General features: G+C 37.4%; 1 protein-coding gene across 1 annotated transcript in view; it reads left to right on the top strand.

Annotated features, from left to right (window-relative positions):
- The window catches only part of TMF1 (TATA element modulatory factor 1), a 29435-nt gene extending 16992 nt beyond the window's left edge, over positions 1 to 12443 (top strand). The window contains exons 9-17 of the mRNA XM_020801682.3: positions 306 to 398; positions 1349 to 1505; positions 2348 to 2540; positions 3830 to 3899; positions 3989 to 4081; positions 4917 to 5036; positions 6570 to 6716; positions 8164 to 8289; positions 9097 to 12443. Coding sequence (XP_020657341.3) covers positions 306 to 398; positions 1349 to 1505; positions 2348 to 2540; positions 3830 to 3899; positions 3989 to 4081; positions 4917 to 5036; positions 6570 to 6716; positions 8164 to 8289; positions 9097 to 9240 — 1143 coding nt within the window. The 3' untranslated portion in view covers positions 9241 to 12443. The remainder of the gene's footprint in view (positions 1 to 305; positions 399 to 1348; positions 1506 to 2347; positions 2541 to 3829; positions 3900 to 3988; positions 4082 to 4916; positions 5037 to 6569; positions 6717 to 8163; positions 8290 to 9096) is intronic.
- Positions 12444 to 13863: the final 1420 nt, after the last annotated feature.

Here is a 13863-nt window from a genome sequence, read left to right as displayed (position 1 = left end):
AAGCACTAGACTTTTACTGTGCTAAGCAAGGAACATTTGACTTTGACTGCTGTGTTGCTACAGCATTATTTTGTTTTTGGGTTTTTTTGTACGTCATACTGGTTTCTTGTGACTGTGACTAAAAATATTACTTCCTTAACTGTTCTAGGAGTGATAGTCACAATTGCTGTAAGCATACACTTAATTTTTAAGCATATTAGCATCTCATTATGCCTGTCAGTGTCACTGATGTGTGCTAAAAGGCAAAGGAGTATTTGATATATGACTTCAGTGCACTGTTTTGTGTCTTCATTCTTGCTTTGCAGGTATCAGATTTGAGACTGGCCCTGCAACGTGCAGAACAACAAACAGCTAGAAAGGAGGATTATCTGCGCCAGGAGATTAGTGAGCTGCAACAGGTATTGTCGCAGTTCCTTGTCCAATGTTAGATTATCCTTGCCTTTTGCAAAATGCGAGAGATTTTCTTTAAATCTTGCATGACTGACTTTTAATCCCCCCCAAGTAACCCATAACAGACAGAAACAGATTTTAAAAGAGGACAAAGAGGGGGAACTCTTCGTTTCTTTTGCACATGTCCCAGTATATCTCTGACGTTGCTTGAAATGCAAGGACATGATGTGATTCACATGGGTAGTCTATCAGTACAGTGCATTTTTTATGTCAGATGATTTTTTTTCTCAAGGGAAATGAGTTTAACTTTTTCAGTAGCTAGCTTTAGTTACCTCCCACACTGTATCAGAGGAATTGTGGTGTGAAAAGAGAGTAACTAGCCAGTGGGCTTGAGGTGTCTAATGTAAAGATTTATTTAAAGCTCAGCAGTTTTAAATTAGTGTACCATGGGCTAAATTCAGCAGTTGCATTAATGGCTGCCCACTAGTGGGATCTGTCTTTCTCACCCCCTTGCACCCTTCCTTACTGGCTCCCAGTGTAGGGTTTTGGTGTGTGTGGGGAAGACTCCCCTCCTCCACACACACCCCAAATTTCACTGACAGTGGCAGTTATGTCAACAGAAGAAATCCATTGGATCTTGGAGGGATTCAAGGTTGGGGGAACAAAGTTGCATTACATCTTTGTACTACAGAGTTTTGTCTTATCTGTGTACTTCTATATGACATCTGTTTTACGTAGTAGATTTGAACTATTTGAGTTGAACTCTGTGCTCTGTTTTTAATTCTTGTAATTTATTTAAGTTGCAGGAACACTTGGCATATTGCTTACAAGTTTGGATGCTGCCTTTATGTTGCTTATTAGTGTTCTTTTTGCAATGCATAGTTTAGGGAAAACCTGATAGCAAAACCTGACAGGTACCCTAGGACTTAAGTGATTCTTACCCATTTTTTAATTTTAGAGACTCCAAGAAGCAGAAACGCGCAACCAAGAGTTGAGTCAGAGTGTTACATCTGCTACCAGGCCCCTGCTGCGGCAGATAGAAAACTTGCAAGCAACCCTAGCAGCACAAACCTTGTCCTGGGAGAAGCTGGAGAAGAATCTTTCAGATCGGCTCGGTGAGGCAAGGGTTATTGGTGCATCGGGTGGATTGGTGGGTGTGGATTGCATGCATGCTCATCAATATTGGTGCGAGAGAAGGGGATCTGTAAATCCCTATCCACATCATGTCTTATCTCAGCCATGAGTCCTTGCTTGCTCTTGAACATTTCAGCTTCTGTGTGTGCAGATCAGGCTAATGTGGAGAAGTGATGTGGTGTGTTGCCTGAATCAAGAATTGAATCTTGCACTGCTCTTCTTTCATTTGGTGGGGAAACGGGTCAGGGAAAGACCCAGGCAGAGCCCCAGAGAACTTCCTCTGTCTCATGTTCATGTTCCCTTGTGAGCAACATAGCCAAAGGGCAAACTGAATTGTCCATTTTTCTTTTAAAAATAATTGCCACATTGGGACAGTGGGGAAGAAGGTCAACTTATGCCATCACACAGAAGTTGTCTGCCCCAAGAGGCGAGTTGCCATTGTGCTAACAGTAGATGCTCTCTCAAGGAAAATAGCAGCTTTGTGTGGAACATAGGATTTTCATCAGGAGCTCAGCACATCAAAAGTTAGCTTTTCTCCCCGTGCAATAAATGTTTCCCATGTGGCTCTTTTGAAAGCCAAAACAGGACGTGATAAATGCACCCACATTTTATAGATAAAATGACTTGGTCTTTCAGATGGGTTTCTTCCCTCAAGTGAGGGTCATTATGGATATATATTTTTCCCTTTAGAGAACTTTTCAACTGAGCATGTGTTACAACAGCTCAGAAGGAGGAATGATAAGAGAAATCTCTGTTACCCCAAGTAACACTTAAATATCAATTGGTAATATTACTAATACACTATTTCATTTCTTGTTACTAGGGGAATCTCAAACTGCCCTAGCGGCCCAGGCAGAAAGAGAACGCGCTGCTACAGAAGAACTTCTTGCCAATAAAATTCAACTCTCTGCCACTGAGTCACAAAATAGCATCCTAAGGCAGGAAAACAGTCGCCTTCAAGCTCAGCTCGAGGCAGAGAAAGTCAGGCTTAAGAAACTAGAAAATGAAAACAACCGGTAAATAGTTTTAAAGTTTATAACTGTTTATATAAAGGAATACATTCAAGCAGGCACTTGGTGTGTTATCATAAAGGATCCTTAAATATGTACTGGTTTTAAAAATTTTATTGGGATCATTTCAGAAAGAAAAAGAATCAGTAGGGTTATTTTGACCTCAGCAGTTGGTGAATGTGGAAATCCAGATCCTGACATTGTAAATTCAAGTAGAGCTGACTTTCTAGCAGCTGAATCCATCTGCAGTGCATGGAATAAAGGTTTGCTGTTAATGTGTACCTTTTGAATATATAGCCCCAGCACTTGCAGGGATCTTTTAAATACTTTTATGGTTATGGAAACTTGGAGATTAAAGGCACAGTTGTTTAATCAATGAGTAGAGTTATTGAGAATAATTAAATGGTCACACTTAAGATTTTCAAATGCATATCAAGGGAATTAGAGTTATACAACTAAAAGTTACTAAGATTGAAAAGGTTATAAGCCAGGAAGCATTTAAAAATCAATAGTACAGCTAAATTTAAAGAAATACATAAAAATAATGTGTATCTGTAACTAGCCTTAAAGGGGCTATCTCAGATGCATCTCAAAATACCACAGATATGCTTGGAATATATGAGTAATTTACTGTAGCTCTAAAGAAAGAAAATGCTGAGACAAGTGGAAGGAGAAAATTAGCATTCTCAGATTATTTAAATAGAGAAGAACAAGAGTAGTCAGTTGACTAAGATGGGTGGGGTAGAAGCGCAATAAATAAATAAATAAATAAATAAATAAATAAATAAATAAATAAATAAATAAATAAATAAAATTTAGAACAATGAACATATACCATATGAGGGGAGGGGTTAGTTAAAGCACAATAAAGAGGGTTTGGAAGGAAGCAACTGGGGAGGCTTCAGCAGGGTTCTCCAAAACTCCAAAGCTGCTTTTGAGGGAACAGAAGGGATTAGAAGGGATAGAAGTTACTCATCAGCAAATGTGCTTGCAGAAACTTAGGCAAGCAATTCTAATGTTGAGACAAGCATGGCCTTTGTAGCTGTACAGGAGTCGTCTGTCTCTGCTCTTCTTCAAGACTAGGACAGACTCTTTCCCAGAGTATAGGCAACTATGAGTACATTGTAACAATGCCATGCACTGTACAACCAAACCAACATGCTCCAGGTGAGATAGGTCAGTTTTACGGTGATGTGATTGTGAACAATGTATAAACTTTCTGAATACAGTAGTAGATGTTAGTTCAGTGCATTTTTTTTTTTTTTGCTACTGACATTGCTTTCTTGCTTACACAGGTTTGAAGTTGAACTAGAAAACCTAAAAGAAGAATATGTTAAAACTGTGGAAGAAACAAAGAAAGAAAAGGTTTAATTTATAACCACCTCTTTAATACTATGTTGCTTTGGCCAATAGCATTCTCAGTAAATAAAAGAAATATGTTTCACTCTCTTCAGACGCTCTTAGCTACTCAACTAGAAATGGAGAAAATGAAAGTTGAGCAAGAAAAGAAGAAAGCCCTTTTTGTACAAGAAACTGTGAGAGAGAAGGTACTTGACTGTGTTAAGTTCACAGGAGGTGGCAGGCCTTTCCAGCATCTTAGCTTGTTAGTTTGTATGTATGTATGTATGTATGTATGTATGTATGTATGTATGTATGTATGTATGTATGTATGTACGTACGTACGTACAGTGGTGCCTCGCTTAACGACTGTCTCAATTAAGAAGGAGATGGCTGTATGATTAGGTTTTTGCGATCGCAAAACGGTAGTTTAAATGGGTTTTTTCGTTTAACTATGATCGGTTCTCTGCTTCGGGAACCGATTTTCGCTTTATGACGATCAGCAAACAACTGATTGTCGGGTTTCAAAATGGCCACCGGCTGAAGAAAATGGCCCCCCTGCTGTTTTCTAGGATGGATTCCTCGCTTTACAGGCACTGAAAATGGCCGCCATATGGAGGATCTTCGCTGGATGAGCAGGTATTCAGCCTATTGGAACGCATTGAACGGTTTTCAGTGCGTTTCAATGGGTTTTTAAAATTTCGTTTGACGATGTTTTCGCTCTACATTGATTTCGCTGGAATGAATTAACATCGTCAAGCGATGCATCTATGTATGTATGTATGTATGTATGTATGTATGTATGTATGTATGTATGTATGTATGTATGTATGTATGTATGTATGTATGTATGTATGTATGTATGTATGTTGTGATATTACCATTCTTTCTGTTCAAAATCAAGTTGGTTGAACTGTCGGTGTGAATTATAGATGAGTTAACTTAGAAAACTGAAGGAACGAACCCAATTGGTTGCCATTGTCTCAGTGTAATTAATTCTTCCTTTGAATTGTTCACTAATGCTTGTTGATTTTTTCCCTCAAGGAACGCAAGTTATACATTTCCTCCACACTGGAAACTACGTCAAGCACACCAACTCTGTCACGCTCAAGTTCTATAAGTGGGGTTGATATGGCAGGCCTTCAGGCCTCCTTCATGTCCCAGGTATACTTCCATGTACCATTTGACCTCCTTTCCTAATTCTGGGCTGCTCTTTGGATCTTGGTGTCCTATGTATTGTTCTTACCATGTTAGTTGAGTCCAGTGACACTTCCTTGCTCAGATAAGATCACATTTGCAGTAATTCTGTCAAGGAATGTGACGGTATAAGTAGCAAACACTGGCTGAAATCTTGTTGAGTCACTCCACACACTTCAAGGCCAATGACATCATCAACCACATGCATTAATCTTTTGTTTAAAGTTTCCTACCCACCCCTGAGTTCCAAGGCTCCCTAAGGATTCCTCTCAATTTGAGAGTCTTGGGTTGGGGGCAGGGGAGCCCTTCATGCCTGGAAATTGCCGTTGCAGGTGGTGATTTTTCAGATAAATTTTGATTAAATCAAACTAGATCTTAATTTACAGACCATCAATGTACTTTTACCAGTATCAGAAGACCAAATTTGGATTGTTTCAGATTAAATGTTGTGATTCCTTTCTGGAACATGAACGTTTCATGCCATTCAGATTTTTTTGCTGCTAATATTAGGAAAAGCATTCTTGTTTCATTTTTTAGAATATCATTTTTTTCCATTCTTTCATATAAGGAGCTTAGGACAGTATATATCTCTTTCCAAACAATTGAATTGTTGGGGGAAGCGGGTTGTACTCTTAACGCATGTGGGGAACATGCAGAATTGAAGAAAGCTCCTGTGAAATAGTGATTGTTAGAACAGGGAGTCTAGAACAAGAAGATATAAACTGAAATCCCAACTTAGTTATGATGTTCACTATTAACTTGGAATTTCAGTTAACATCTTTTTGGTCTATCCATTGTACTCCACTGGCTTTCTTCCCTTTTTTTGCAACATACTGTACACTTAAGTAAAACTGAAACTTTGTCCAGTATGTTACGTTTTAAAAGATTGGTTGCCTCTTGACAGGCAACTGAATCTTGTCACTGTACTGCTTTGATATATTAAGTAAGCTGTTGTTTGTTATTAATGCATTGTATTCTTATTATGAGCAAGCTATAAAAATACAGGAAAATACTCAGCCGGTTCCCAATTCTGATATTGCACTTTGGACATAAGTGTGTATATATATTTGTCCATAGTGACATATAGGCCTTATTGAATCAGTGGAACACACACACAGTCCAACAGATGTCTCCTTTGTTACTTAGAACTGATAAGGAAATGCTGTAAAAATATTGACAAATACATATGTCTGTCAAAGTGCTTCTAAAATGTCTTAAATGTCCTTTAAAGTAACTTTTGGAAATATTTAAGTGTTTCTTGTAATACTACAGTAAAAGTTATTTTGTGACTTCCAGTTGTTTTCCATGTTAGCCGGAAGTAACTAGTAACAATTAACCACATTATTTCTAACTAGTTATTTCTGAGCACTGAATCAAACTTTATTTTGTAGTCAAGTTTGCAAGTTATAACAGCAAAGTAGAATCATTGTGTCAGTGCAGTATATAAATTGAATCTTGAAAGTCTCCCATTTCATGGTTGTTATCTCATTTTACTTGCAGGATGATCCACATGATCATTCCTTTGGTTCAGTGTCTACAACTGGGAACAATCTGTATGATGCCATGAGAATGGGAGCTGGATCAAGTATCATTGAAAATTTACAGTCACAATTAAAATTACGGGATGGAGAGATTTCTCATCTACAGGTAACCTGAGCATTATGTCCAGTATTCCCTTTTGGGAAGAAACATTGAAGATACTGGTCGCCTCTGAGTACTACCTGAGCAAATATGATATTGATATTAGTATGAGACATGATTTATTTTAAAGCATCATTAAAATGCCCTGCATTGTAAGATAAAGCATCCTGCTTTGACATCTATTTTACAACTTGGAAAGAAAAAGAAATGAACAGCTATATAGGCTACTGTGGCTTCAATCCTATTCTTACCTTAGTAAGTCACATTTTGGATAGGCCTTATTGAATCAGTGATGAGTCAACTGCTCTGTAAATTCTGTTGATTCAAGCTATGCTAAACTAAGTTGCAACCAGAGTAGGCCCATTTGAGTCAATGGAACTAGGGAGGAATTCAGTCACCAGATCCTCCCGATTCAATGGGACTACTCCAAAATGTGACTTATTAAGAACAGAATTTTACAAAGTAGTGTTTCTTCCTATGCTAAGCATCAAGATTTTGGCCGAAGTGTATTTAATCATTAGTCAGTATTGTATCCTTACAGTCACATCTGTCAAGCAGGTAACTTCAGAAATTGCTTAGAATAACAGATAATAGAATTTCTTGTGACTTCCTGTGATATTTTGAGTTCAGGCATAGCTAAGAAAATGTAAGGGTGTGTGGATTTGGCTGTAGGCACTGGCACCAAATAGGTAAGCACCAAAACTTGCAGGGCTGACCAATAAAACCTAACTGCTGGTTAAATGGCTGCTGAGAATAATTGTAATGGCTGCTAATGTGAATACATATGGACATACAGAAACATAAACATGGAGAAGGTATTTATGTGTCCAGGGAGTAGGGGTGGAATATTTTGATAATTTGGAAGTTACCCATCCTCAGTTGTGACTGATTCATATAATCTGCAGCCTTGTGATACGAAATTTCAGAAGAAAAAAAACTGGTTCACATATTGGACATCTGGATTGCAATCAAACCAGTTTTAAGAAACCATGCAGAAATCTTTTAGAGGCAATTTGCATATTTCACAAATGAGAAAGGGAAAGGCTTTACAATGTGTCTTCTATCAGCTGAAAAGTATTGCATCATCATGCATCTTGAGAATTCATAAATGTTTCTACTTTCCAAACCTAAAGAGTTGCTGTACTATAATTTCAGTTAAAGAAAGGCCAAGACAGTGTGGTTTTTCTCCAAGTTAATCCTCTTTACCTGAACACTTCAGTTCTGGCAGTTTTTTATTCCGTGCTAAGAGTGCAGTAACCATGCAGAGTACACTAAAAATTAAACATGGGCTGTACTAATTTTACTTTATATAAACGAATTGTTTTGTTACTTTGCATATTTAAATGCCACTAACGAGAAACTCAAGGCTGCATGCATCAGGCAGCTGATGGAAAATAGCAATGATAATTTGGTAAGTAGACTTCAGAATCTGCAAAATATTTTTTTATTATAGCTGGAAATTGGAAACCTTGAAAGAACTCGATCAGCAATGGCAGAAGAACTGGTAAAATTAACAAATCAAAATGACGACTTGGAAGAAAAAGTAAAGGAGATACCCAAGCTACGTGCACAACTAAGGGTAGGTGGCTTTCATTATTGTTTATGAATTAAGGAGTTATGTAAATGTGTCCATTTAAAGTATAAAATACTTTAAGAGAATAAGGATCCATGAATGCAGTAAGACTTCTGAGGAAACAATCACACACTTTTTCAAACCTAGGCATTTTACAATGCATCTGTGTTACAGAGCGTAATCATCATCCTCATCCTCAGTGGTTCCCATCGTCATTGGGGCTTTGGGAACAATATCAAGAAATTTCACGCAATATCATAAGTAACAACATCAGAGCTACGAAAAAACCCGCAATATTGGGAACAGCGTACATGCTGCACCGATAGTTAAAAGATACTTAGCTTTTTAGTTGAAACTTGTATATACCAGTCAATGTTTTTATAATTTTGATTGACTATGCCTCATATTTTTGAATAATAATATAGAAACCAGGCAAATACATCAACATAAACACGAATATAAACTAAGGAAATAAATAAAACTAAAAATGAAAGAATTGAGAAGTCCAGAGAAAAACATGTAGGGCAAAATCCTGATCCATAAATTTATGTCAGCGTAACCTTATCAAGCACCAGAAATATTTTATTAACATTTATGGAAAGTTCCTATGTCTCCCCTTTCAGGCTCTGAGGTTTCTTGAGAAGCCTGTTAGAGCCTCGGGACATGGACAGAGGGAAGCCTTTAATATTAAAAAAACAGCCACTTGGTATCTGGTGACTTCATGAACTTAAAAAAAAGATTCCAGCACAAATGCATGTGGGTTTTTTGTTATTGATAAAAGAGCAATGTCATAATGACTGGGTTGTGTTGCAGGATTTGGATCAGAGGTACAATACCATTCTCCAGATGTATGGTGAGAAAGCAGAAGAGGCAGAAGAATTAAGGTTGGACCTTGAAGATGTGAAAAATATGTACAAGACTCAGATTGATGAGCTTCTGAAACAAAGGCATAGTTAGTTCATTGTGGAATTGTAGCTTGAAAACCGTGTTGCATTAAACTGTAGAGATATTTATGTAAATTCAAACAACTTGTAAAGTATTTGTACTATAGAGGTGATTATATTCCAGTTCATATGTTGGCAAAAATCATTGTGTTTCTTGATGGGCCACTGGTCAGCAGTTAAATTATTTGTTAATATTTAAAATCTTATATCTGTACCTCAATGCTCATTAAAGGCAGGCATTACCATCTTGTGTCTGTATATTAGTATATATGTTGATTTGTATAATAATAACTGCAAATTCAGCAATAAGAAAATTTAATTCCAGCTGCTCATATAGATGTATCAGAATAATTCCATGACAATTGCTTAATTAATATATTTCTGGTGATTTGTTTCTTTCAAAGGGGTATTTGGAGGACAAAGATTCTGACTTTAAAACATACAGGCAGACAGTAGTGGCTTGTTTTGCTATTGAGTGGTGGGTTTAATGCCTTTACAACTTATGGGATATGTGTTCTTGTTAACCATATACGGTAGTCAATTATATTGTGGCTCAGAAAACTTAACATTTGCTTTTGCCTCCCCTGCCCCCAAGGTGGTGTACATTTTAATAGCAACCGGAATCTCTACTAATCAGTAGACATAGTATTCTGAGTTTTTTTTAAAGTGTCCTTAGATTCCTAGAGGATAATATACTGCCACTTAGTGGTGGGCTAAGATGCAACGTTACCAACTTTCGACTGTGGTGAAAGAAGTGATGCAGAGTTTCCCTAAAAAGCAACAGGTGGCAGGACAGGGACAACGTGGTGGGTTTAGAAACTGACATTCTGACATTTTTGCTTCTTTCTCTTGCCATGCTCCAGTTTTCTCAATGTGTATAAATGCACTTTACTTTCAAAAATGAATAAGCATGTTCCATGATCTCTATTAACTTTTGGAGTGATCTCTATTAACTTTTGGAAACAATCCTAGGAAGAGATTTTGCAGAATTGAGGGCCAATTCACTTTGAATAATATTATGTTTGTGTACTGGTTTCCTGGTTTATTTAGAAACCAAGATTTTACTAAATGAAGTATCCGTCATTAAATCAGCAGTTTTCACTTAAGAGCTTAGAGTTCCATGTACTCAAAACAGTCCTGCAGTATCATTTTTCTGGGATTGTACTAGAATGGGAAAGTACAGTGGTGCCTCGCTTAGCGACGTTAATCTGTTCCGGAAAAACGTTGCTAAGCGATTTCATCGCTAAGCGATTTTTAAAAGCCCACAGAAACGCATTAAAATGCGTTTAATGCGTTTCTTTGGGCTTAAAAACTTAACTTTCAGCGAAAATCCTCCATAGCGCTGCCATTTTTGCTGCCTCTTAAGCAAGGCAAAACAGCGGGTGGCCATTTTGTTTTTTCAGCAGCCATTTTGAAACAGCCGATCAGCTGGCTGAAAATGGGGCTTTGCGATGATCGCTTCCCCGTGATCATCGCAAAGCGAATTTTCCCCATAGGGACCATTGCTAAGCGATCGCTTTTGCGATGGCAAAAAGTCCATCGCTAAGCTATTTAGTCGCTCAACGGAGCGATCGCTAAGCGAGGCACCACTGTATGTGTAATGTAGAGGATTGCTGACCTTGTTAAAATCATTTTTACCTGAAGTAAGCCAGTGTGTCTGAGTGAAAGGTTTTTAGCATGCACGTGCTAGCTTTTGCTGAGCAGAATGTTCAGACTTTTTGAAATTTTACCTGGAAATCTTTCTTTACATACTTTGAAGTCTGTTTTAAAGAGGTTTGCATTAGCAATTTTGAATTTGATGTAAAATGAGGAGTGTACAATAGTGTCTGGCAGTAGCGTATACTCTTCATTTTCTAAAAAAAGAGACTGCACTAGTAAATACAATGTAAAATTCAAATCTGAATGCAGTTAAATATTCAGACTAGGATTTTTCTCAGAAAGAAATGCATATTACCTTAATTATAATCCTGTAGTCCAGTGGTCCCCAACCTTGGGCGTCCAGATGTTCTTGGACTAAAACTCCCAGAAGCCTTCACTACAACCTCTGCTGGCCAGGATTTCTGGGAGTTGAAGTCCAAGAACAGCTGGAGGCCCAAAGTTGGGGACCACTGCTGCAGTTAAAGCAAGTTTGCGCTTGTATTAGAAAATATAACTGGTAACTGGAACTTGGGTGTTTCCATTTTGAACAAAAATCCTTGTTTTTGATCCAGTAATGTTTCTCCAACTTTTACACAAGCTGTCTGCACGTATTATAAAAGCACTACAAATAATGTTTAGATTTTTGACCTTGTAGTGTAGGTTCGCACTTTCCAATTTTTCTTAGACTACAACACCCAGAAGCTTTAGTCACCACAGTCTAGTTAAGCATTTTGGAGTACAATATACCTCGCCACCCATGTTTGGGAACCATTGCTTGTAGGCTATAGTTTCTCAAATAATGCTGACAGTTTGATAATGCAGTTCCTGTGCAGCCATTCATTAATTTACTAATTTCTGATCATCTGAGTTACTTTTAGAATGTCATGATTGTGGAATGTCTGAAAAGGCTCTCAGTACTGTATCTTTAAATTCATGTGCAGTTTTTAAAACTATGAGACAAAAACTATAGTTTGTACCCCATCTGCTATATATTGAAAACAAGTTTATCACTCCCTTGTCTGCATCACTTCCCTATGTGACTGTGTCACTTTTAGCACTGATACCATAACAAACAAACGACAAGATTTATTCTCTAGCAGACTGCAGGTGCTATTCCTTCCATTGGATAAAATATTGCTTCTTTTAGAAATGACATAGTTGTACTAATGGCGGTGAGCAAAAACCACTAAATTGGGTGTTAGAAAAGAAAAACTACATTTATTAAGACATTGTGCTGAGGGAAATGTTTATTCAAGAAAAAACTCTTTAAATAGCTATAAATACATACCTTGGCTTCTCAGTATGTTTTAGCTGGATACAGGTACAAACCAATTTGATCTTTAGTGAATCATGTTAAGAACTGCCAGTACCTGTTAGTTTTGTAAATCTTTACTGCAGCTGTGCTAACATGTTTTGCTCTCTTGTTGTCTTAAGAAATTTTACATTTTTACAAAGGGCTGTAAACTAGTTTAAATAAAATATGTATATTAATATGTTATGGAGATTAAGCTGTTGAAGTAATGTAAATAATTTAAACATCTTCAAATCTCGGTCTGAGTAAAATATTCAAGTTAATAATGTTTTATGCTTTTCTTAAATACAAAAATGTATTCTGGTTGACATTGGTAATAATAGATTGTAAACAAAGAGGCAAGACAAAATGTAAGCAGCCTCTCAAATATTTAATGCCTTTTCTTAAACTGAGTTTTCCCTTGATAAAGCTTGCTGTTGAAGCAGTTGAAAAGAAGATCTGACATTTCTTCAACAAGGCGTGCTTAGACAGGCTATTAGTCAACTCAGTTTTTCTCAGTTTGCCTTCTGTGTTAACTATGCATCTGCCCTTTCTCCCCTTAGGTTATTTCACTTAACCCAGTCTTCACACATCAGGAAAAATAGAAATTGTATATATACAAAATTTCCCATTACCAGAGCAAAATACTCTGGGTACTGTACCACAAGCTTAAATGGAATGTGCTGCCAAGTGCCAGAGAATTAGAAACTCTTAACACTGTCTGCTTACAGTCTATTTTCAAAACTTTGCTCCTTTCCTTCCTCATTAGCCAATGATTTCATATCACTTGGTTTTATTGTCTACCTAAAAAAAGCTTTTTTGACCAGTCACAAGATGTTGGCTTGTTTTCAGCTCAATGTCAAGTTTCTTCCTTTTAAGCTGTCAGAATGTGCTTCATAGTTCAAAAATATTAAACTATATTACCTAATGGTCCATCCTTTCACCAAGTTTTTGATCCTTTAGATGCTCCTACAAATGAATATACTAGGGCTTTAGAATGCTTTAGTACTTTGCTGAAGTTATCACATGGGAAACATAGATTGAAGCGTTAGATTCAAATGCGTCATTGCTGTGTTGTGATAATTGCAAACCCTTTCATACTGGGGAAAACTCCCAGATGTGTGTTTTCCTGAGCAAACAAGAACAGGAAATCTAGGTGGATTTGCTCTTTCCCCCATTTTAGGGAAATAGGAAGCAGTTATACACTGATTAGCTACAACATTAAAACCATTGACAAGTTAAGTGAATAGCATTAATTATATTGTTACAATAGCACTTGTCAAAGGTTGGGCTATATTAGGCAGCAAGTAAACAAACAGTTCTTGACTTTCATGTGTTGGAAGCAGGAGAGTGAAAAGATATGAGTGACTTGGATAAGGAACAAAAAGTGCTGGCTAGACTACTGTGTCAGAGCACTCCCAAAACAGCAAGTCTTGTGGGGTGTTCCTCGTATGCAGTGGTTAGTACCTCCTAAAGTACTGCAAGGAAGGACAAACAGTGAACTGGCATCAGAAGTGCAGGTGCTCCAGTCTCATTGATGCAGGTGAGGAGTGAAGGATAGCCTGTCTGGTCCAGTCACTGTAGCTCAAATTGCTGAAAAACGTAAATGCTGGTGATGATAGGTGTCAGAACACACAGGGCATCACAGTTTGATGTGTTTGATGCTCCGTGTCCACCAACGAAAGCACCTACAATGGCGATGTAAAC

This window comes from Pogona vitticeps, chromosome 2, assembly GCF_051106095.1.
Source record: "Pogona vitticeps strain Pit_001003342236 chromosome 2, PviZW2.1, whole genome shotgun sequence".
Taxonomy (NCBI): domain Eukaryota; kingdom Metazoa; phylum Chordata; class Lepidosauria; order Squamata; family Agamidae; genus Pogona; species Pogona vitticeps.
Note: the sequence above shows the minus strand (reverse complement) of the source record. Positions and strands in the feature narration are given on the sequence as shown.